General features: G+C 44.5%; 1 protein-coding gene across 4 annotated transcripts in view; it reads left to right on the top strand.

The window, feature by feature from the left end:
• The window catches only part of LOC137372567 (potassium channel subfamily T member 2), a 921,357-nt gene that overhangs the window by 539,099 nt on the left and 356,249 nt on the right, over window positions 1-26,009 (top strand). For all 4 annotated transcript variants that reach the window (XM_068036495.1, XM_068036496.1, XM_068036497.1 and 1 more), the window contains 2 exons: window positions 1,145-1,250; window positions 3,221-3,393. In XM_068036495.1, the coding sequence (XP_067892596.1) occupies window positions 1,145-1,250; window positions 3,221-3,393 (279 nt within the window). The remainder of the gene's footprint in view (window positions 1-1,144; window positions 1,251-3,220; window positions 3,394-26,009) is intronic.

The raw sequence follows: 26,009 nt of genomic DNA on the forward strand, positions 1-26,009 counted from the left end.
CCCGCACGAAAACCCCGAGTCTGTTGTGAAACAGCTGTTCCTGATGTCAGCAGCTGTCGGCAGTGGAACTGACAGCGCGATGTTTTTAAAAAGGTTGCTCTGTAAGAAGATGACAAAGGGAAATGTCTCATTTCCAGTCACGGTGTGGATGCGGAACAGCCCTGGGTACAGTTTACATCCACGGGCCAGATTGAAACATTTGGTGGGCCGGATCCTGGCCTGCGGGCCATATGTTGGACAACCCTGGTTTAAACCTGCCCCCACAGCACTTGTTAATCTCCCCATGAGGACATCGGCCTCGGCCCTATTCAGATGTAACACACTCGGCTTGTATGGGTCCCTCTTGCCCCAGGAATCGGAAGCCCTCTTTACTGCACCACTTCTCCAGCCACACATTCACCTGCACTATCTTCCTGATTCTGTACTCATTAGCATGTGGCACCAGGAACTATCCAGAGATTATCACCTTTGCGGTCTTGCTCTTTAATCGTTTTTCCTGAAACTCTCTGTAGAACCTCAACCCTTTTCCTACCTATGTCATTGGTTCCAATATGGACCATGATACCTGGCTGTTCCCCTTCCTCTCACAGAATGGCCTGCACCAGTTCAATGATATCCTTTGCCCTAGCACCAGGGAAGCAAACACTATTCGGGACTCGCCTCTGTGGTTGCAGAAACTACCATCTATTCTGACTATAAAATCCCCTATAACAACTGCTGTGCAACATTTATAGTCTTCCCTGTACAGCTGAGTCTTCCACGTTGCCACAGATTGGCTTCTGACTGAGCTCCCCTGAGGTGTCGTTCTCACTGAATAATCCTTTAAAGTAATATATCTGATTCTATTTGAAAAGAAAACAAAACTTAACTTTTACTAATTGACTTAGTAACTGTGCACTAAAATCATTCCTTGTGCATTTACTGTAAACTATAAGCGTATTACTTGCGATATGTATTTTAAGTATCTGTATTATGCCACATATATGAAAGTTTTATTTACTTGATACAGCAGTGAGGTGGAGCACCACTTGTTTATTCACTTACGTTTAGCACATTTACACGTAAAACATATTTCTAGAAAAAATGATTTGCTTAGAAATGTTTTCGTTTCCCAATTTAAAATGATTGACTTTATTTGTTTTAGGTATGTTAAAGGATATCCTCCAAACTCACCTTACATTGGAAGTTCTCCAACATTGTGCCACCTACTGCAGGAGAAAGTCCCATTCTGCTGTCTTAGATTAGATAAGGTATGAATTCAGGTGCTGCTTTTCTCTGCTAAACCATCGTGGAATATATTTGTTTCATGAATAGGGCACTTGGGATGTTTTTCTGAAGAAATATTTTCAACACTGGTATTTGCAAAGTCATAGGGACCTGCCAGTTTGAAATAATCACAAAAACGTTTTTTTTTTTGGTTACCTCACCATTTATCCAGCTTTGTTTACAATTCAGCAGCAAGTGGAAATTATTTTCTATTATTTACCACCCCATGAGACCCTTTAAAAATACTTTGAACTTTATTAGATTCCTGTATTAGAAACATATCTGCTCTGGTAAATAGAATCTTTGTTTTATTTGTTCCAACATAACTATATCTTATATAATAAAATAAAAGCAAAATACTGCAGATGCTGGAAATCTGAAATAAAAACAAGAAATGCTAGAAATACTCAGCAGGTCTGGCAGCATCTGTGGAAAGAGAAGCAGAGTTAACAGTTCAGGTCAGTGACCCTTCATCAGATATCTTCTTATCTGGTGTCATCCTATTTCATTAGCATTCCCACATAAAATGAAGGAAAATCAAAGAGAAATTCATTTCTCTCACATATCTTCTCGTAACCTTCTGAAGGGCAACACTGGAACTCAGCAAAATCATGAAGATACACTGACATAAATTAACTAATTTTAAAACAACCTCTTTCACAGTTGTGACTAAATATGCAAAATGTTCCAAGAATTTGTGAACTGTAGGTTTCTCAAAGTGTGAGTAGCAAGACTCAGAGATTAAAAAGGCTAATTACATCCCAAAGGAAGCTAAATGCAGACCACTCGTGGGTCCTTATCAAAGTGCAGAGTATAACCTCCAATGGTCCCGCTTCATAATCCTGATCTGTTGTTGGTTCCTTGGTACTATGTTGCCTCAAAAATGCTGATTTATGCATAGTTTATCTGGTACATACATCCTGGTCAGAAATGGTCAGTTCCTACAAGCACAAATGTAGGCATATAGGTGTTTTCTATTTTTGCCTTATTCATAGAATCACAGAATCATAGAAAGTTTAAGGCACAGAAAGGGGCCATTTGGCCCATCGTGTCTATGCTGGCCGAAAAACGATCCACCTATTCTAATCCCACCTTCCAGCATTTGGTCGGTAGCCCTGCAGATTACGACACTTGAGGCGCATATCCAGACTCCTTTTGAATGAGTTGAGGGTCTCTGCCTCGACTACCCTTTCAGGCAGCGAGTTCCAGACCATCACCACCCTCTGGGTGAAAACGTTTTTCCTCATCTCCCCTCTAATTTTTCTACCAATCACTTTAAATCTATGCCCCCTTGTCACCGACCTCTCTGCTAAGGTGAATAGACCCTTCACCTCCACTCTATCCAGGCCCCTCAAAATTTTGTACATTTCAATCAGCTCTCCCCTCAGCTTTCTCTGTTCCAAGGAGAACAACCCCAGCCTATCCAATCTTTCCTCATGGCTGCATTTTCCCAGTCCTGGCAACATCCTCGTAAATCTCCTCTGTACCCTCTCTAGTGCAATTACATCCTTTCTGTAATGAAGTGACCAGAACTGCACACAGTACTCAAGTTGTGGTCTAACCAATGGGTCAAACAGTTCCAGCATAACCTCCCTGCTCTTGTATTCTATACCTCAGCTAATAAAGGATAGGATTCCATATGCCTTCTTAACCACCTTATCGACCTGTCCTGCTACCTTCAGGGATCAAGGGACATTTACTCCAAGATCCCTTGCTTCCTCTACACTTCTCAGTATTTTCCCATTAATCATGTATTCTGTCAGTATTTTCCCATTAATCGTGTATTTCTGTAATATTATTAAGTTTTAAAAAGGAAATCTAGGAAAAGATTTTTTAAAGCACGAGTAAAGTGGTCATCAGTGATGACAGAAGAAAATTCATTTAACGTAGTGATATTCAAGCATGTACTTGTTTAAGGATATAAATAACTAAATTTCAATTTTTTGCCCTCCAGGGGTGCCAACATAATTACTATGAAGATGCAAAAGCATATGGCTTCAGGAACAAACTTATCATTGTTTCTGCAGAAACAGCTGGAAATGGATTGTACAACTTTATTGTCCCTCTTCGAGCTTACTACAGACCAAAGAAAGAATTAAATCCCATAGTATTACTTCTGGATAATCCGTGAGTTCGTATGCTTCCTTTCTCATTGTTTAACGGCTTGCCAAAATTCAGTAGTTTCAAACTCAATCGAATAATCAGCTATGCTTTCATCGTGTAAAACTGGTTTCTTCAAATATGAGTAAAATTTAATCGACTTGCAAATGTTGAGAAAAGAAATATAACATTTTTCACATTACCATGCAACACCATTATATAGGTTATCCAGATTTTAAAATAATAAAGAAAGATATGCTGGGGAAACATCAACAATGACTTCCATTTATATAGCCCCTTTGACATAATAAAACATCCCAAAGTGCTTCACAGGAAAGTTATCAAACAGAATTTGACACACAGTCACACAAGGAGATATTAGGACAGATGACCAGAAGTTTGGCCAAAGTGCTTGGTTTTAAGCAGTGTTTTAAAGGAGGAGAGAGAGGTACAGAGGCATGTTGGTTCAGGGATTGAATTCCAGAACTTAGGGCCTGGATAACTGAAGGCATGGCCACCAATTGTGGAGGGATTAAAATCGGGGATATGCAAGAGGCCAGAATTAGAGGAGCACAGAGAAGAGGTATGTCTGGAGGAGGTTACAGAGATAAGGTGGGGTAAGACCATGGAGGGATTTGAAATCAATTTTAAAATTGAAACGTTGCTGGACCGGGAGCCAATGTAGCTCAAGTTTATGTAGGGTGGAAGAAGGGAGGCCGGGCAGAAAAGTGTTGAAATAGTCATGTTATAGAGGTAACAAAGGTGAGTGTTTGAGCAGCAGAGTAAAAGTTCAATCATTTATGTGACCATAAATGCTGCTTATATTTTTTTTACTTCATTCATGAGATGTGGGTGTTACTGGCAAGGCCAGCATTTATTGCCCATCCGTAATTGCCCTTGAGTAGGTGGTGGGGAGATGCCTTCTTGAACTGCTGCCATCTATGTGGTATAATAACACCCACAGTGCTGTTAGGGAGGGACAATGAAGGAATGGCAGTATATTTCCAAGTCAGACTGGTGCATGACTTGGAGGGAAACTTACAGGTGGTGATGTTCCCACGTGCCTGGTGCCCTTGTTTTTTTATGTGGTAGAGGGCATGGGTTTGGAAGGTGCTGTCGAAAAAGCCTTGGCGAATTGCTGCCGTGCATCTTGTAGATGGTGCACACTGCAGCCATGGTGCGCCAATGATGGAGGGAGTGAATATTTGAGGTAAGTGTTGGGTTGTCAATGAAGTTGGCTGCTTTGCCTGGATGGTGTTGAACATTTTCTTCTTGTTGGAGCTGCACTTATGCAGACAAGCAGAGAGTTTTCCATCATACTCATGATTTTTGCCTTGTGAATGGTGGAAAGGCTTTGGGGAGACAGGTGTTGAGTTATTCACTGCTGAATACCCAGCCTCTGACCTATTCTTGTGGCCACAGTATTTATGTGGCTCGTCCAGTTAAGTATCTGGTCAGTGGTGACCTCCAGAGTGTTGATGTTGAGGAATTCAGCAATGGTAATCCCGTTGAAAGTCAAGGGGAGGTGGTTAGACTGTCGCTTGTTGGAGATGGTCATTAATTGCCTCTTGTATGGCATGAATTCACGTTGTGCATGATGCAGTTTGTAACTTTCTCTTTTATTTGGTGACAGCTTGCTTATTCAATTTTGTACTTGATGAAAACTGGTTTTCAGTAGAATGTAACTCATTAACCATTTCACATCTGAGAAAAAAAGCGTTATTTATGTATTATTTATTGTTGTAAGAAATATGCTACATAAGAATATTATGCATATTATGAAGACTAAGTGCAGTATCCAGGAATTATAGGGCTGATTTTTCCTACTGCTCACCACCTGATGGTGGGAGCCCTGAGACAGAGGCCCAGGCTTCATTTGCATTTTGCTGATGTGCTGTGGACACCAAATGGGCTCTCTGTGGTTCTGGGAGGACTGGTAAATTGCCTGGCTCCAGTGTTGAACTGGCCATTCTGAGGAGGATTCGGATTTCTTTTTATGAGCCTATGAGGAGCACCCCTGCTCCTTATGGCCCCACCAAAAATAAATGCCTGTGTGTTTTGTGAGCATCCTCCAGCGGTTCCATGTGTACCCCAAAATTGCAATCATGGTACTATGTATGTGATAGAACCCCAATTTCATGACATTTGCACTGATTAAGGTCGTTGCCTGGGGTGCCCTTGTAAATGTCGAAGGGATCATGGCAATGAGCAGAGAATGGGACAGGAGGCACTCCAAAGTAAGACCACCCTTTGTTTCTCTGTTTGCAAAAAGAGGGAACAGTTAATTTAACAGATGCAGAAAATGATACATTGACCTTGCTTTTTAATATAAACAGTAAGTGGGCAAGCACACAACTTGCATTTAGAGTGATGTAACTTGGTACATCTGTTCTGACAAACAATGTTTTCACAATTAACATTTTTAACCAAAGTAAATGTTTAAGCAAAGTACACATAATGAAATTCCTATTGATACTGATAAACAAGCATTGAACCTGCATCACAATTGGATAGATGATTTTTATATTTTGACTAAAGTTAAGTTGGTCTTTGACATAACAATGGAAATGATTTTCAGTGCGGGTTACAGTTTTATACTTATTCATGGAAGGAATCATTTGGCATTTTTCCTTCCTGCCCATTTCTCAGACCAGCCTATATTACATACCATTCCCTAGCCAAGAGAGCATGTAGGTGACCTTGGATACCAGTGTTTTCTGCAATTGGCTGTTCAAGGTTCAAAAGAGAGGCCAGCCTCTAATTTTGCTTTCTTCTCCAGGAGGAATCACCAGTGCCTCCTACCTTTTCTGTAGCGGACTGCATTGGAGTGTTAAATCCCTGAGCCACCATGTACAGTCCCCAATATTTATACCGCCTATGCTTTTGGCAGGCAACCGTTTATACATGGTAATTTTCCATGAGCATTTTCCATCGCCAAAAATAGTCAATTGTAAAGGCACCACTTACACCAAGCATCCTGGCTATTTTCAGTAAGCTTTTCACACCTTGCTTAAGTGCAATGTCTTTAATTACTTAATCCGCTCTACTTACCATTTTAAAAACTCTGCTGAGTTCAGGCAAATCGAAATGTTTATTAAATGTCTTTCTGCTTCTACCACGAACTATTCATCTGGTATGCAGGAATTGAGCATCTCAGTACTGCAGTGTAGTCAGACGTTGCAACAGAGTGCGGTGAAAGGGTGACAGGATGGCATGCTTTTATTCATTGTAATGGCTGAAGCTTTCTTGTCCTGTCTCCTCTCTTTTAGCTTTTAATGATTCGTATAAGAACAGGGTAAAGCTGGAAAATGGCAGCCAGCACACACGGGTCGCGCGACGCCACAGCGCCACGATCTTGAGCTCGGCGTCTCATTATCATATGCAGGGTGGCGCTCCACCCCCCAATCACATGAACGTTGTCAGTTGTTTCTGCGCAGGCACTAGCGCCATTTTTAAAGGGCTGCCAGCCCTGCTCAGAGGGCTACCAATGCAGAGTTGACCCCTTCCACCCCCCCCCCCCCCCCCACTACAGAACAAATGCAGGGATCCCCCCTTTCCCACCTCGGTAGCGCCACCTTTCCCTGGACGGAAAAGTGAAGGCACGAGTGCCACACGACGTGCTGAAGATCACTCCAGTTTTCATTTTAATTCATGCAAACAGGTAATTTAAATATGTAAAGTTGGGTCCCATCGCAGAGTGGCGGAAGGCCTGCCACAGAACTTCCCTGCATCTGGGAAGATCAGGCCTGGCAATCACGGTGTCAGATTCTGTGGTGGACCGCTGCCACTCCGATATTCTGGCACCCCCCCCCCCCCCCGCCATGGAGCCCGATGTTGGGAGGAGAACAAGATTCCGGCCGCAGAGTGTAAAGCAGGAAATAAAAAAACAGCGATTCAAATTACATTTAAATTATTGTACAGGAGGCAAATCAAAGATTAGGACATACACATAAGATCAATGGTAACACATAAGAGAGCAAAACAGAAAATCTATAACTTTTTTTAAAAACTGCAACATTTTATTCTGAGACTGTACATTTGTAAAACTAATGTTTCAGGGCCAGAAAGGTTGTTTAGCAGCAATTAACACCTATACCATTAAAAACTCAGTTACTCCTGCTTGAACAAGCTGTAACTTTTTCAGCTGTTTTTAGAGTGAGAATAGTTGATCATTAGCTTAAGTTCATGCCATGGCCATGATTTCTGTGCAGATTTTATATCTAAAGACTGCAACAGCATACCGAGTGAAGGAGCAGAGTAACACTGCCAGCAACTTCTGGATTTCCATGTTTAATTGTGCATGTGTGAACACCAGACGTTGGTGCCAGTTTTACACAGTAATAATAACGAGCGCTGATAGCCTTCCGAATATTTGTGTGGGAAAGTCCGGGCCAAGTCTTGCCTTCTTAAACTGTTTGTATAAATCTGTCTGATTTATCCTCTTTATGATCAGAAATTAAAAAAAATAAAAGTTTGGACAAATTTGCTGGTGATTATTTAAATCTATTGATAGATCCTATAAGCCACAGTGGAATAGTTTGTGAACAAAATATAAAGTTATGTTTATTTGGAGAAAACAGATTTCTTTATTACCTTTTGTTTCCTCAGTATACAGGTGGAAACTGCCATCTACTGACAGAAGGTGGCATTACAGCACAATCTGAACACAAACACGTATTGGATCTATTTAATAACAATGATAAACAAAATGATTGAATCATTTTGTTCTGCTGCATTTTAAATCCACTATTAAATGTCCTCTGAACTTTCAAAATGCCAGAGTATCTTGGAAAGAGGAGAAGGAATCACATTTTCAGCATAGAACATCTGTAAAAATTGTTAGTTTACATTAACTGATTGAAAATAAAATCATCAAATTTTTCTCAAAATAAACTTTCCCTTGTGAACGGAGCTGGATATTCATCTCTTTTGCACATGTATTTCTTCAACCTGAATAACAAACTGAACGACAGTAATGATCAGACTCTTTTACTTTGATCTTTTAAATGTTATATTATGTGATTGCAAGTTTTAAAAAAACACCACTTTTTCGTTTTATTTAACTAGAGGGTCCAGAAATTTCACAGAGATTCTCTTCATCTCCCATCATAAATTTGGCAGCAAACTGGGAGAACCCCCACAGAAACGACAGCTCTTTATGCCACCTTTCCAGGGGTTCTGCCAGCCTCACACTGAAGTAATGATTGGAGATTGGGAGAATTGATTGGCATCTTTCCATCAGCTAGAGATGATGGGAATGCAGCCTCAGAACTTTGGTGAGGTCAGATGAGATCATCTGCACTTCTTTTGATGGCTGAACAAGCCGATTCTGGAAAAGGAACGTCTGCCACATGTACCACACATGAAACTGTCCCTTGCCAGTGGTGTGGGATGACCTCTGCTGATGCCTTGTTTGCAGAGCTGGCATCTACTTTAGACCTTCTAAAACTACATGTCATCGTGGTGGTGAATTCCTGCCCACAGCTGGTGTCATTATTTGCATTCATCGTCAGCGAGAATTTTCCACTTATCATGCTTGATGTTGAGGGCTTTCATGTCTCTTTTGACAGCATCCTTGAGTTGGAGCTTTGGGCACCCTGCTGGTCTCTTGGCACAGGTTACCTCCCTGTGTAGCATATCCTTGAGGATGCAGCCATCTTCTATCCTGTGCACATTCCCAAACCAGCAAAGCCTTCTTTTCTTGATTAGTGCTAGCATGTTTGCCCTAGAAAAGACTGCTTCATAGGTGACTTTCCGCATGATGCCGAGGATGCGTCACAGACATCAGAGATGGAAGGTATTGAGCTGTTTTTCTTAGTAGGTGTCAGCTTTCCAGGCTTTGCTGCCATACAGAAATGTGCTGAGGATATAGGCCTTGTAGACAAGCATCTTGGTCCTGTGGGACAGTTTGTTGTTATTCAATACCCGTTTTGTTAGTCGGCCAAAGTTGGTGGCTGCCTTTTCAATGCGTGTGCTGTGTCCTTCATCAAGAGACAGGTTTTCTGTCACCTTAGCGCCGAGAGAGACTGGGAGAGCCCCTAGAGAATTTCAGGGCTGGGGTCTTCTTACTATCCTACAGCATTTCTAACCTCTTTGCCTTAGCATAGACCCTTGCAGCTTTCACTTTAATAAACTGACTGCCCTTGCAGCCAGCTTCTTTCAAAAGTCTCTCTCTGTCAAAAAGTCTCTTCTACTCCACCTCTCACAGATGAACAGAGATCAAAAGGTTTCCTTACACAATGTGTGGAGGTATATTCTGATTGCCCAATTAAGATAGTGACTCACTTATTGTTTAGGTGCTGGGCTAAACCACTTCTGATGATCATTTTCATCTAAATGCAATTTTTTGAACTCCAAAGAATACACATTGCTTTTAAAAATATGGCATTAACAGTAAATCTTTTTGAAAATCCTTTCTGTGAAAAAAAAATGATCAAACAAATCCAAGAAACATTACACTCACTTTTCTATCAGTTTCTACCTAAATAATAAATCAAAGTGCTCAACCGGCGAAAGAGTTACCATAGACAAAATAGCAAGCTGATGCTTGACAGCCAGTTAAGTACTTTTGTATCGAAGTCACTGTTATAATGTTGGAAACGCGGCAACCAATTTGTTCACAGCAAGGTCCCACAAACAAATATGTGATAACGACCAAGTAATCTGTTTTACAGATGTTGATTAAGGGATAAATATTGGTCACGACACCAGACTGTTCTTGCTGTTCTCTCGAAATACTGCTATGGAATCTTTTACGTCCATCCTAGAAGGCAGACATGACCTCAGTTTAATATCTCATCTGAAAGACTGCACCTCAAATGGTGCAGCATCCCCTCAGGATTGTACTGGAATGTCAGCTAGGAGTATGGTTGTATCAGCAGGGCAAAGGATTTTCAGCCCTCTGATGCAGCAGGAATCATGTTCTTTTTATAACATTTTTGAAAACTGGATGGAAAATTAATTTTGACAGCTTTACTGTTTCACATTTAAACATTATCAAGTCTTTAATTTTCAATTTTAACAACAGTATCAACTTGCATTTGCATCATGCCTTTAATGTAGTAAAACAGCTCAAGGCACTTCCTAGGAGCATTATCAAACAAAATTTGACACCAAGCCACATAAATAGATGTTAGGACATATGACCAAAAGCTTGACCAAGGTTTTAAGGACATCTTAAAGAAGAAAAGAGAAGCAGAAAGGCAAAGAGAGTTACAGAGGGAATCCAGAGCTTAGGCCCTAGGCAGCTGAAGGCATAGCTGGTGGAGTGATTAAATTCAGGGATGTGCAAGAGGCCAGAATTGTAGGAGCATAGATATCTGACGATTGTAAAGCTGGAGGAAGTTACAGAGATAGGGAGGGATGAGGCCACGAAGGGATGAGAAAACAAAGATGAGAATTTTAAAACTGAGACATTGCCGAACTGGGAACCAATGTAGGTCAGCAAGCACAGAGGTGATGGGTGAACGGTACTTCTGTGAGTTGGATATAAGCAGCAGACTTTTGAATGAGCTTAACTTTATGGACGGTGGAAGATCGAGGCTGACCAGGAGAGTATTGGAATAGGCCAGTCTCGAGGTAACAAAGACATGGATGAGAGTTTCAATAACAGTTGAGCTGAGGCAGGGGTGGAGTCGGGCAATGTTACGCAGGTGGAAGTAGACAATCTTGGTGATGGAGCGGATGTGTGGTCAAAAGCTCAGCCTAGGGTCAAGTACAACACCAAGGTTGTGAATGGACTGCTTCACTCTTAGCCACTTGCCAGCGAAAGGGAGGGAGTCAGTGGCAGGGGAGCAGAGTTTGTGGCAGGGAGCAAAGACATTGGCTTCAATCTTCCTAATATTTTGTTGGCGGAAAATCCTCCTCATCCAGTACTGGATGTCAGACAAGCAGGGAAATAAATTAGAAATAATGGCGAGGTTGAGAAAGGTGGTGGTAAGGTAGAGCTGGGTTCGTCAGCTCACATGTGGAACCTGACATACTTTTGAATGATGTGACTGAGGGGAAGCATGTAAATGAGAAATAGGAGGGGGCCAAGGATAGATCCTTGGGACGCTCTAGAGGTAATGGTGCGGGAGCAGGAAGAGAAACCACTGCAGGTTAATCTCTGGCTACAACTGGACAGATAAAAATGAAACCAGGCGAATGCAGTCCCACCCAATTGGATGGAGGAGAGTCATTGGAGGAGAGTGGTGTGGTCAGCTATGTCAAAGGCTACAGACAAACTGAGAAGGACAAGGAGGGGTAGTTTTCCATGGTCACAGTCACATAGGATGTAATTTATGACTTTGACAAGACATTCTTTAGAGAAAACATCTGTGTGCCTGTACCTATTGTCTTTAGGATCCATCCCCTTGCATTACAGTAGAGAATAAGAAGTGATTATTTTTTTCTCTCTACTTTAAAGTTCTAAGACTATTATTGTTTTTTATCTGATGAAAATTTTATACCTTTTCTTGAATAACATCTTGGATTCATTCTTAGTCCACTCCTCCTCCTCCAAATTTACATGCAGTCCCTTCTGAAATTGTCTGTAAGGAGTACCTGTGTGTTGTAAAATTGCCAGAATCTGTTCAAATTTAGCATCAGGAAGACTGCAGCAATTATTTCCAGACCCCAAAGCAGATACACAGTTGTGAGCCACTCATTGCCACCCCAGGGAATTAGATTGGTCCCATGAAAGGGTGAGCGGTGCAGAGAGGGATTCAGCTACTGGCACACAGGTGCCATTGGCTCAGCGCAGGTTGCGGGGTGAATGGTCAATCAGCTCTCGAGCAGTGCAAGGAGTCATCACCCTCCTGGCATTGCAGGGCCATGAGAGCAGGGTGCAAGGGGAGCCACCTGAGCACAAGGAAGGCAGCAGCTGGCAATGGGGACACAACTCTCAGATTTTGGGTCTGGTGATGAGGAGCAACGTGCTCCACGGGAAGGGCAGAGCGTGAGGCATCAGTACGGCAGAGGAGAGGGACAAGGGGCAGGAAGGACACGCAGGCCAAGCTCTCAGCATAGGATCTATCAATGAAGAAGGAGCGACCTTGGGATAACGGAGAAGTAATGTTGCAGGAGACTGTGACTCTCCAAGCAGATGGTCACAGAGATCTGTGCCCTTGAAGTCAAAGACCTCACACCTCACAGCACTGCTCCCCATGCCCTGCAGTAGCAGTCAACGTCACTGTGGCTTTGAACGTCTTCACTTCTGGCTCCTTCCAAGGATCAGCATCTCGCAAACGGCAACAAACCACAGCATCTTGCAGTTCACTGATGCCCTATTTGTGAGAGGTGGACAGTACAATCAATTTCCAACAGATGGGCCTCGCAGGCACAGAGTGCAGTGGGTCCGCCGCCATCGCTGGATTCCCTCAGGTGCAGGACATCAATTACACCCATGTGGCCGTCAAGACACCCAGCGACCGTCCAGTGAAATCCATCAACAGGAAGGGCTTCTACTTCCTCAACATACAACAAGAGTTTCCTGCATGTGTGCACTCACTTTCTTGGCAGCTGCCATGGCTCCTTCAGCCTCTGGCAGTGCAGGCTACTGCAGCTCCTCACTCCACCACCGCACCCCACCCCCACCCCCCCAAAAATCGGGGATGTCGCTTGAATAGATGGCTACTCATCCCTCTATGAGAGCCCAAGACAGAGGCACAGAGGAGCTACAATTGAAGCGATCTGCTCACTAGGACAACCATCGAGCTGGCCATCGGGCTGCTGAAGATCCAGTTCCAGTGCCTGGACTGGTCGTGTAGCATACTGCAATAAACTTCGGCAAGGGTCTCGCACATTGTGGTGGTCTGCTGCAATCTCCATAACATGGCCCTCCAGAGAAGTGTGGACCTTGAAGAGCGCGAGGCCCTGGAAGGAGACAACTTATAGGAGGAAGAGGAGGATCAGGACATGGAAGAGGAAGAAGAGGAGGTGGAGGGTGAAGATGCAGAATATCAAGGTGCCCCAGCTGCACAGGAGGTCTTGTTAGGATGCCATTAACGGCAGGGATCATTTGATTCAGGCTCATTTTTAATGAGCCCCTCTGACCCAGTAGGAGCGGCATGGTCTGGAACTGACTCTCAGCTGCCTGTGCCAACACTTCCATTGAAGATGCAGCCTGGAACATGTAAAGTCTTACTCCCAATGAAGAATGTACATCTTCCCAAAGGCTTTACCGTCCCTGTACACAGACCCTTACTCGCCTTTACCATTTCATACCTCTTTTCTTGTCCCACCATGAATAAAAGTGTGCTCACATGTCTGGCTTCATGTGTCAATATTTTCTTGATGCTTGTAAAGGAAAACTGTGCAGAGTTACATGAAGAAGCCAACCCAGTGACCCACTCAGTGCTCTGCCCAGCGCAGTGGCCTCTTCTCTCGGCCACTTCTACACGGTGCTCCATTTGTGGCCTCGGATGAAGTGGAGGCAGCCTGTTCACTTGTCTCTGCCTGTTGCTGAGATGCATGTGGCGGTTGTTCTCATCATGGAGGTGCCAATAGGGGCACCTCCAGAGGCTGCTGTACCATCACTGGAGCTTGTTGCACAGAAGATCCCTCCCTCAGCGGGGCCAAGGAGGCAGATAATGGCGATGGCGGTGCCCCATGAGCGGTGGCAACCTCATGCTTCTCAGTGACAGCCACAGCCCTTGTTTGTCGCTTTGGATGGCTGGAGGGGCGCTTGAATTGGGCCGCAAATGACATCCCTCCGAACATGTTTGTGTCATCAGCGCAACTGGCTGCATGAAGCTCTCCATGAGTTTGGCCACTCCTTCGATGGAGGAGTTCATGCCCTCAAAGCCCTGATCCATGATGGCGCACACGAGCTGAATGGACTCCTCCATTCGCAGCACGTGACCCCAATCTGCCTCAGGGAACTCTGATATGAGGGAGCACATCTGTTCCTGCTGATTTAAGTAGAACGTCCTTTCCTGTGACTCCTGAGGCCTTGAATCTGCACCCAGCTGAGGAGGGCTGTGGCTGTTCTCCACCCTCCGAAGTGGACTGCCCACTGATGTCTCTGCTACCTCCTTCTGCACATTAGTGCACCCCTATCTATCTGTACGTGAGGACCCACCAAGGTGACTGCATCTGCGGTGGTGGAGGGTGCACTTGTAAGGTGTGATGGTGCTTGTTCTCGGGTCTGTCTGGCAGCACTTGGCCCAGTGATAGTGCAGGGGTTGGTCGTTGCTGCTGGACGTCAGAACCTGTAGGAGATACAAGACATCATGCAAGCTAGCCTTGTAGATCAGAACCTCTGCAGTGCTGAGGCTTCCCAATGCAGCTGAGTCTTTGGCATGCTGTTGGACATGATGGAGTGTACTGCACTCCCTTAAGTGTATGCATTCCAGTTTCAAGTCACCCTGTCAACCAGGGACACCCATTTCGCCTCCAGGGATGGGCACCAACGTGTTGCACCACAGACATTTGACAAAATTATTGACTCAGCCACGGACATGGGTGCAGTTAATCTGTATATAAAGTGTATAGCCAATGTAGTGCCATCAAAACACAGTCTGATTTAAAACACATTTCTCCCTATTTAGTGAGATACCTGGTATTGCTTTTGCTTGCACAAGTAGTCAATGTCTTCCTGCACACTTGATGAGCGATAGAGAATTCGGATAGATGTCCATCTGTCAGAAGGGGAGGCACAGTGGCGCAGTGGTTAGCACTGCAGCCTCACAGCTCCAGGGACCCGGGTTCGATTCCGGGTACTGCCTGTGTGGAGTTTGCAAGTTCTCCCTGTGTCTGCGTGGGTTTTCTCCGGGTGCTCCGGTTTCCTCCCACAAGCCAAAAGACTTGCAGGTTGATAGGTAAATTGGCCATTATAAATTGTCACTAGTATAGGTAGGTGGTAGGGAAATATAGGGACAGGTGGGGATGTTTGGTAGGAATATGGGATTAGTGTAGCATTAGTATAAATGGGTGGTTGATGTTCGGCACAGACTCGGTGGGCCGAAGGGCCTGTTTCAGTGCTGTATCTCTAATCTATTCTAAAAAAGTGATCTTGATCTCTCTCTCTCCCTCCATCCCTCTCCCCTCTCCTTCTGTCCTCTGTGTCCCTCTCTCCTCATCCTCTCGCCTGTGTTCCCCTCTCCCTTCCTCTGCCCCCTCCCTCTCCCCACTGCACCCCTCCCTCCCCCTTACTGCACCCCTCCCTCTCTTCCCCACCCCCCCCCGTCCCCCTACCCCAGTCTCCCTCCCCCAATGCACCAGGAGCGAAAACATCTTGCTGCCCTGTGCTGGCCCTGCACTCAAAGAAACCAGGGCATTTGGACAGCTCAGAAGGTGGACTGTCTACCTAAAAAAAATAAACCTTGCTCTGGCTCAAATAAATCTTCCCTTTCCAGTTCTATCATTGCTTTCCTCTGCGCTATCCTCTGCTCTACTCACACCAACACTCTTCAGGGCCAATCCTGCAGGTCAGACACGGGTAGGGAGCACTTGATTGACGGCTCCAGTCTTCCCAGCGAGCCCCACCTCCCCCGCGCTCCTATTCAACGGAGGTCCGCGCACAGGCAAACCATTCGTGCTTTTGATTGGCGGGCTGGATACAAAACTTTGGTGGGCTGTAGGACCTAGCCCGATGCTCCAATCCTTTGTAATTACTTTCGCTCCTGATAATTACAAATGTCTTGCTGCAAGCCTTTAAACTTGTGTACGGACACGTTGCCAACCCCTGCTCGCCTCTACCAACTTGCTTGACATCAGTGACCCTGGTGATATCCATGGCTTCCTTCTCCATGCTGGTGATTACTTCTTCCTGTCTGGATCCTCTCGTAGGTATTATGAGCCTATTTCTCCTGCAAAAACAAGAAACAGAGAGATAAGGCACTGCTGGCCTCAATGACCTATGAGAACAGCTCACATACATCAGAAGCTGCATGGCTCAGTGCTGGCAGATCCTCAGCAGCACTCTGGCTCTGAGCCTTGCTGAGGCATCAGTAAGTATCCTGGGCACACATTCCTCCCATGTTCGGGAGCAGCATGCACCCTCAAGCTCCTCACCTGGTTGTGTCTGCTAGAGCTTGAACATCTAGAGGCCTGTACTGAGGGATGGGCGTTGCACTCACCTTGCCAGAGCAAATAAGGTAATTGAACAACTTCTGGCACTAGAGCCAATTACTCCAGACCACATTCCACCTGCTTACTGTGTCAGCCACGTCAATCCAGGCCTGCTTGATCTGGGAGGGTGCATCCTCCAACCATCCTCTGGGAAGAGGACCTCCCTCCTCTCCCTCACTGCCCCAATGAGGGCCTCCAGGTCTGTTTCTACAAACCTAAGGGCAGCCCTGCCCCTAGTTCTAGGCCTCTGCCTCTCCTGCTCCTTCAGTAGTTCAGCAAGCAATTTGATGAGTAAAGCAGCAAGCACAGCAATGGTTGCTGCTGTGGGTTTAAATTGGGCCTGCTCTCTTTCAGTCCTACCGCCATTCCCACCCCCACAGCTGCTAATTGACTGCCAAATCCGTCTCCAGTCCAATTAAGGGGCCACCTTCATCAAAATTGGTACCAGTGACTGTTTCCAACCAACCCTGCCCTGGAACCAGAGGAGGGATGGGGACCCAGAAATGGACCAGAGGTCCATTTCCCACCCCAGAAAGAAAATCCTGCCCTAAGTTCCAAAGATAGTTATTCTTTGCAATTATCCATTTTGGAGCAACAAAGTTTGTAAGATTGTGGGTGAAATTTCAGGAGAAACCGCAAAAGGACAGGCACCCATGTCAGGCTGGCCCCTCCCACCCCACAACTGTGCAGGGCATTGGTGAGATTGCATCTAGAATATCTGTATGATTTTGGTCTCCTTACTTAAGGAGGGATATACTTGCATTGGAAACGGTTCAGTGAAGGTTCATTAGGCTAATTCCTGGGATGAAGGGGTTGTCTTATGAGGAAAGGTTGAGCAGGTTGGGCCTATGCTCATTGGAATTTAGAAGAATGAGAGATGATCTTATTGAAACATATAAGATTCTGAGCAGGCTTGACAGGGTAGATGCTGAGAGGATGTTTCAAAATAATGGGTCTCCCTTTTAAGAAGGAGATGAAGGAGGAATTTCTTCTCTGAGGATTGTTACTCTTTGGAATTCTGTTCCCTAAAGCAGTGGAGGCTGGTCATTGTATAACTCAGCCTTGAATATATTCAGATTTTTGATCTACAGGGGAAGTTGCATGTTGGATTCGCTCATTCCCCCATAGAAAGGCGAGTTTCTGAACCTCTTGTCTTTTAGGGTGAGAGGGCCCTCAGGAGAAACATATCTGAATTAGTACAGCCCGAGCATCCTTCCATCTTGATAAATGCCTTGAGGCCTTAACTGGACTCCTGAGGGTTCTTTCAAGTCTGGGTCATGCTACTCCACTATTTCCTCCTGCTCTTCCTAAGAAATGTGCTGATTCTCTGCTTCTCTTGCAGTGAGGTGCACTCTCTAATGGAAGGTCATGTTGTGAAGAACACAGCAGATCACTACAATCCAGGACACACTTGAGGGAGCGTACTGGAGGGCACCCCCTAATTGGTCAAGGCACCGGAACCACATCAAGTGGTTCAATGGCCTACTTAAAGGTGGCCCTTGTGCTGAGATGGCAGCAGTTGTCGGCAGAATTTGTAGTGCCTCTATCAAAGGTTTAGAGATGTCAGCAACCATCTCTTCACTGGATAGTCCTTGTCCCCTGGCAGCCATCCAGGTAGTTCTCTCCAGTGGCATGAACAGTTACAGCATCTGTGATAGCCTAAGGATGAAGGAATCATGGCATCTGTGAGGATATTATGCACTGATTTAGAAGAAATGCTTTTGGTGGTCACAAACCAGTTGAATGTTGAGAGTGGAATCCCTTCTTTTCATGAAACCCTGGCTGCTCTTCCAGTGCTTTAATGGCAACATGGATGCAGTTGATAACCCCCTGCATCCGAGGGACTTCAGCAATGGAGGCACATCCAACTGCCCTCTGTGCCTGCGTGGCCCTTTCAGTGATAAATTCAATGTAATTCGATGCCTTCTCAAACAGGGCATAGAACCACAGAAAAATTATGGCACAGAAGACAGCGATTCTGCCCGTCATGCCCATGCCGGAACCTGCTGGGATCTGTCACCTACTGTATGCTGTGATGGGCAGCCAACTGCAAAATGCCAGTGAGGTCAGCTGCTGCCCTTTGGAAGGACCCAGAGGAAAGAAAGTTCAGCTCCACAGTCACAGATGGCCACTGGCAGGGTGTGCCAGTGCGACCACTTGAGGATGGAATTGACCCTCCACTGCTGCACACAACTCTTAACATCTGCCTTGAAAGGTGCATTCTTCAGCGGCACTGACACTCTGTTAGATTCAGTAAGCTAATTCATTGTCAGTATACCCTATGTGGAGGGTATTTGCCTTTGTTTCCTCCATGCCCTGTCCAACTTCTCTGCGTGCCTCAGGCGCAATGGCCTGCACTTGCGATGTGAGCTGCTGCTCCTCATCTCTGCTTGTTCCCAGATCCAAGTAGCTCAGCCCCATCTCCACGTTTGGCCTCACTTGCCTCCAGAAGCGAGATCACGGCTGCCTGGATGGCTTCCCCCATCCCTCCAGCGTTGTAAAGGGTGAGATGGGATAGACGTACCACCTCTTACAATGCCAACTGGGAGCTCAGGTGACTTCTACTCTTCTGTTGGAGCCTGGCAAAAGTTTCATGGAAAATCTGAGGCTCCATCTTCAGAACAGATTATAGGGTAATGATAGTAGAGTTTACTGAAACTTCAACATATACTGCTATTTATAAGTTTGTCTTGAGATATTACTTAAAGGGCTATCACTACCATTTGGCATTGTAAATAATGTGTCATTTGAGACAATGTACATGAAATTTCCAATTTTTCATCCTGGTGAAATATTTCAGCGATGTAGCACTACTTTGTGAGGCAATCTTGAATGTTAACACATAAATGATCACATTAGCAGGAATAAGGAGCAAATAATAATGACATTATAAAGAAGAGTCATAACCTTTACACTGGAGTCAACGCAATGAAGTTGGTGCAAAGACCCAACTGACTGGTAAATAAATATCCTAAAGTAGTTTCCTCTGATAACAAACAAAAGCCACCAAAAGTAAAAGGCAACTCTTTACATAGAATACATAAAAATATACAGATTTTACAACCCAGAAACAGACCATTCAGCCCAACCAGTCTGTGTCAATGTTTAACTTCCATGCGAACAAGTATTTCTAATCATATTTACCCACCCTGTTCCCTTATCCCTTCATCTTTAATGTTTTTTAAAATTCTGTCATGGGATGTGAGCGTCACTGGCAAGGCCAGCATTTGTTGCCCATCCCTAATTGCCCTTGAGAAGATGGTGGTGACATGTTTTCTGCCTCAACAGCCAATCCTGGAATTGAATTCCACAGCCTTCAACACCCCGTAAAAAAAAAAATTCTTCTGACCTCTTTTAAATTTCTTACAATTAATTTTGTATTCTTATCATTTTGTATCATTCTTGGCCCCTCAACTACTGTCTGCTACTATCTACACTGCCCCATCATTTAATAATTTTAAGCACTTCTATTATTTTATCCCAAAATCTATAATCTATGTTTTAACAAAAAAAACTATTTTTTCACTTCCTTCTTTCTATTTTTATTGTTGTATACACATTTGGAACAAAACATCAAGTTCCAGTCCTCACTGAAAGAAATAAACCCTGGAAGGGAAAATGCAGATAAGCTAAATGTTGTAACATGTCACTTTCAAAGCACCACATGAAGAAAATTGGAACAATCCTCAGCATCCCTGGATGACTCACCAAGCTTTCAACCTCCTGAGATCTATGAAGGGGTAAGAAACAGTGACCAAGACCAAGAGAGACAAGAATTTAGGCACTTTTCAAATCTGCACAATGTCAGTTAAAATTGCTCAACATCTGAAATGCAATAATAATAATAATAACTTTTCAAAAGATTCTTCTGTTCCTAAATTTGTGATTAAAGAAAATATCCAATGTTTAAGATAAATTGTGCTGCATTAGCTGTTACAGCCCACTGCGGCACAGTGGCGCAGTAGTTAGCACCACCGCCTCACAGCTCCAGCGACCCCGGTTCAATTCTGGGTACTGCCTGTGTGAAGTTTGCAAGTTCTCCCTGTTTCTGCATGGGTTTCCTCCGGGTGCTCCGGTTTCCTCCCACAGCCAAAACACTTGCAGGTTGATAGGTAAATTGGCCATTATAAATTGACCCTAGTATAGGTAGGGGAATATAGGGACAGGTGAGGATGTGGTAGAAATATGAGATTAGTGTAGGATTAGCATAAATGGGTGGTTAATGGTCGGCACAGCCTGTTTCAGTGCTGTATCTCGAAATCTAAATTCATGGAGACACTAATTGATAAATATAAGCGGCTGTACAAAACCTTACTTTAACATTGTCTTATGAATTGCCGAAAGTTAATTTTCTTATTTGCTTACACTAAACCTTTGTAAAGGTTTCCTTAAACACATAAATTGTGCTTTTTATCCTTAAAAGGTTAATCCATGGATTCACTTGAAAGAAATTTCCATTTCAAACCACTTCATTTCTTTGTTACCTAGTGCCCCAGTAAATTAATTTCACAAGTAGTGCTTTTATCTTGTGGTCTTTTCAATTGGTGCATTAGTTTATTGCATTTAACAAATTTGAATTTGTCTAATTTATGTTTCTTTAGTTATTCACATTCATTGACAGGTGGGAGAGTACTTTCAGACACAAGTACCAGTGGCTCTGAGTTGTGATGAAGGGTCACTGACCTGAAACATTAACTCTGCTTCTCTCTCCGCAGATGCTGCCAGACCTGAATTAGAATTAGAACATTACAGCGCAGTACAGGCCCTTCGGCCCTCGATGTTGTGCCGACCTGTGAAACCATCTGACCTACACTATTCCATTTTCATCCATATGTCTATCCAATGACCACTTAAATGCCCTTAAAGTTGGCGAGTCTACTACTGTTGCAGGCAGGGCGTTCCACGCCCCTATTACTCTCTGAGTAAAGAAACTACCTCTAACATCTGTCCTATATCTATCACCCCTCAACTTAAAGCTATGTCCCCTCGTGTTTGCCATCACCATCCGAGGAAAAAGACTCTCACTATCTAACCCTCTGATTATCTTATATGTCTCTATTAAGTCACCTCTCCTCCTCCTTCTCTCCAACGAAAACAACCTCAAGTCCCTCAGCCTTTCCTCGTAAGACCTTCCCTCCATACCAGGCAACATCCTAGTAAATCTCCTCTGCACCCTTTCCAAAGCTTCCACATCCTTCCGATAATGCGGTGACCAGAACTGCACGCAATACTCCAGGTGCGGTCTCACCAGAGTTTTGTACAGCTGCAGCATGACCTCGTGGCTCCGAAACTCGATCCCCTTACTAATAAAAGCAAACACACCATATACCTTCTTAACAGCCCTATTAACCTGGGTAGCAACTTTCAGGGATTCATGTACCTGGACACCAAGATCTCTCTGTTCATCTACACTACCAAGAATCTTCCCATTAGCCCAGTACTCTGCATTCCTGTTACTCCTTCCAAAGTGAATCACCTCACACTTTTCCACATTAAACTCCATTTGCCATCTCTCAGCCCAGCTCTGCAGCCTATCTATGTCCCTCTGTACCCTACAACATCCTTCGGCACTATCCACAACTCCACCGACCTTAGTGTCATCCGCAAATTTACTAACCCACCCTTCTACACCCTCTTCCAGGTCATTTATAAAAATGACAAACAGCAGTGGCCCCAAATCAGATCCTTGCGGTACACCACTAGTAACTAAACTCCAGGATGAACATTTGCCATCAACCACCACCCTCTGTCTTCTTTCAGCTAGCCAATTTCTGATCCAAAGCTCTAAATCACCTTCAACCCCATACTTCCGTATTTTCTGCAATAGCCTACCGTGGGGAACCTTATCAAACGCCTTACTGAAATCCATATACACCACATTCACTGCTTTACTCTCATCCACCTGTTTGGTCACCTTCTCGAAAAACTCAATAACGTTTGTGAGGCACGACCTACCCATCACAAAACCGTGCTGACTATCGCTAATGAACTTATTCTTTTCAAGATGATTATAAATCCTGTCTCTTATAACCTTTTCCAACATTTTACCCACAACCGAAGTAAGGCTCATAAGTCTATAATTACCAGGGCTGTCTGTACTCCCCTTCTTGAACAAGGGGACAACATTTGCTATCCTCCAGTCTTCCGGCACTATTCCTGTCGACAATGACGACATAAAGATCAAGGACAAAGGCTCTGCAATCTCCTCCCTAGCTTCCCAGAGAATCCTAGGATAAATCCCATCTGGCCCAGGGGACTTATCTATTTTCACACTTTCCAAAATTGCTAACACCTCCTCCTTGTGAACCTCAATCCCATCTAGCCTAGTAGTCTGAATCTCAGCATTCTCCTCGACAACATTTTCTTTCTCTAATGTAAATACTGACAAAAAATATTCATTTAACGCTTCCCCTATCTCCTCTGATTCCACATACAACTTCCCACTACTATCCTTGATTGGCCCTAATCTAACTCTAGTCATTCTTTTATTCCTGATATACCTATAGAAAGCCTTAGGGTTTTCCCTGATCCTATCCGCCAATGACTTCTCGTGTCCTCTCCTTGCTCTTCTTAGCTCTCCCTTTAGATCCTTCCTGGCTAGCTTGTAACTCTCAAGCGCCCTAACTGAGCCTTCACGTCTCATCCTAACATAAGCCTTCGCTCGACAACTTCCTCCCTGCCTGACAGGTACATACTTATCAAGGGCACGCAGTAGCTGCTCCTTGAATAAGCTCCACATTTCGATTGTTCCCATCCCCTGCAGTTTCCTTCCCCATCCTACGCATCCTAAATCTTGCCTAATCGCATCATAATTTCCTTTCTCCCAGCTATAATTCTTGCCCTGCGGTATATACCTGTCCCTGCCCATCGCTAAGGTAAACCTAACCGAATTGTGATCACTATCACCAAAGTGCTCACCTACATCTAAATCTAACACCTGGCCGGGTTCATTACCCAGTACCAAATCCAATGTGGCATCGCCCCTGGTTGGCCTGTCTACATACTGTGTCAGAAAACCCTCCTGCACACACTGGACAAAAACTGACCCATCTAAAGTACTCGAACTATAGTATTTCCAGTCAATATTTGGAAAGTTAAAGTCCCCCATAACAACTACCCTGTTACTCTCGCCCCTGTCGAGAATCATCTTCGCTATCCTTTCCTCTACATCTCTGGAACTATTCGGAGGTCTATAGAAGACTCCCAACAGGGTGACCTCACCTCTCCTGTTTCTAACCTCGGCCCATACTACCTCAGTAGACGAGTCCTCAAAAGTCCTTTCTGTCGCTGTAATACTCTCCTTGATTAACAATGCCACACCCCCCCCTCTTTTACCATCTTCTCTGTTCTTACTGAAACATCTAAATCCCGGAACCTGCAACATCCATTCCTGCCCCTACTCTACCCATGTCTCCAAAATGGCCACTACATCGAGATCCCAGGTACCAACCCATGCTGCAAGCTCACCCACCTTCTTCTGGATGCTCCTGGCGTTGAAGTAGACACACTTTAAACCAGGTTCTTGCTTGCCAGTGCCCTCTTGCGTCCTTGTAACCTTATCCCTGACCTCACTACTCTCAACATCCTGTACACTGGAATTACAATTTAGGTTCCCATTCCCCTGCTGAATTAGTTTAAACCCCCCCGAAGAGCACTAGCAAATCTCCCCCCCAGGATATTGGTACCCCTCTGGTTCAGGTGAAGACCATCCTGTTTGACGAGGTCCCACCTACCCCAGAAAGAGCCCCAATTATCCAGGAAACCAAAACCCTCCCTCCTGCACCATCCCTGCAGCCACGTGTTCAACTCCTCTCTCTCCCTATTCCTCGCTTTGCTATCACGTGGCACGGGCAACAACCCAGAGATAACAACTCTGTTTGTTCTCGCTCTAAGCTTCCACCCTAGCTCCCTGAATTTCTGTCTTAAATCCCCATCTCTCTTCCTACCTATGTCGTTGGTGCCTATGTGGACCACGACCTGGGGCTGCTCCCCCTCCTCCCTAAGGATCCCAAAAACACGATCTGAGACATCACGAACCCGGGCACCTGGGAGGCAACACACCAACCGTGAGTCTCTCTCGTTCCCACAGAACCTCCTATCTGTTCCCCTAACTATGGAGTCCCCAATGACTAATGCTCTGCTCCTCTTCCCCCTTCCCTTCTGAGCAACAGGGACAGACTCTGTGCCAGATACCTGTACCCCATTGCTTACCCCTGGTAAGTCGTCCCCCGCAACAGTATCCAAAACGGTATACCTGTTGTTGAGGGAAATGGCCACAGGGGATCCCTGCACTGCCTGCTGGTTCCCTCTCCTTCCCCTGACGGTAACCCATCTACATACTTCTTTTACCTGAGGTGTGACTACCTCCCCATAACTCCTCTCAATAACCCCCTCCGCCTCCCAAATGATCCGAAGTTCATCCAGCTCCAGCTCCAGTTCCCTAACGCGGTTCTCGAGGAGCTGGAGTTGGGTGCACTTCCCGCAGATGCAGTCAGCAGGGACACTCTTGGCGACCCTTACCTCCCACATTCTGCAGGAGGAACATACAACTGCCTTAACTTCCATTCCCACTATTCTAAATTCCCAACAAATCTACAGAAAAACCAAAAAAAAAGTCAAAACTTGTTAGGTTAGCAATCCAACGGACAGAACTTTTTAAATAAAAAGCTTACCTTTTTTTTTTGGTTAGAGGAGGAGGGTACACGTGTAGTGTCTCAGGTACAGCCACCACCCAAATATATAGTTTTTACTTACCCAGCAGTCCCCTGTACCTCCAAAAACAAAAGGGAATTAACTTTGAACTTACACTGAAATTGACTTCCCAGCTGCAAGTTCGCTCCCGCACCTCCGCTACTGTCAAAGCTGCTGCCACCAAAACCTGCTGAGTATTTCCAGCATTTCTTGTTTTTATTATACCAGTGGCTTTATGGTGTGTAACTTTCCTTTCATGTAATCAGCTGAAGGGAATCTATCCAGTTGTTGCTTGACTAGTATCAATCAACTCAAGAGAGCATAGCCTAATGTACAGCCATCACCTCATCTAACTGGCAATTCCATTGCCAAAAGTCTAGAAGAAACTAACATTTATTTTAAAAAATGAAATTCAGACAATATATTTATTTATTCATGGAATGAGGCCAGCATTTATTGACCATTCCCAATTGCCCTTGAGATAACTGCCTGGCTTGCTAGGCCAGTTAAAAGTCAACCACATTGCTGTGGGTTGGAGTCACAGGTAGGCAGACCAGCTAAGGATGCATATTTCCTTATCTGAATGACATTAGTGAACTAGATTGGTTTTTACAACAATCCAATTGTTACAATCAGGTGAGGCAGGGGTCACAAGGTTCCCCTCTTGTCCTCCTTCTGGTTTGCCCGCAACAGGGTTTATTCTCTTTTAAAGCAGTGGTTGTGTTTACTACTTCAGTGAGTGTTTTACCTTTTACCTTTCTTGTGATCGTAAAGGACCAATCGGACAGGTTTCCTTGAGTTTAAACAAGAAAGAGGTGAGTTTATTGTACTTAAAAAACTAAACCCAATCTAGATAAAATATTAAAATTATGCTACACTTTCACTCACACATGCACATG

This window comes from Heterodontus francisci, chromosome 8, assembly GCF_036365525.1.
Source record: "Heterodontus francisci isolate sHetFra1 chromosome 8, sHetFra1.hap1, whole genome shotgun sequence".
NCBI classification, from domain to species: Eukaryota; Metazoa; Chordata; class Chondrichthyes; order Heterodontiformes; family Heterodontidae; genus Heterodontus; species Heterodontus francisci.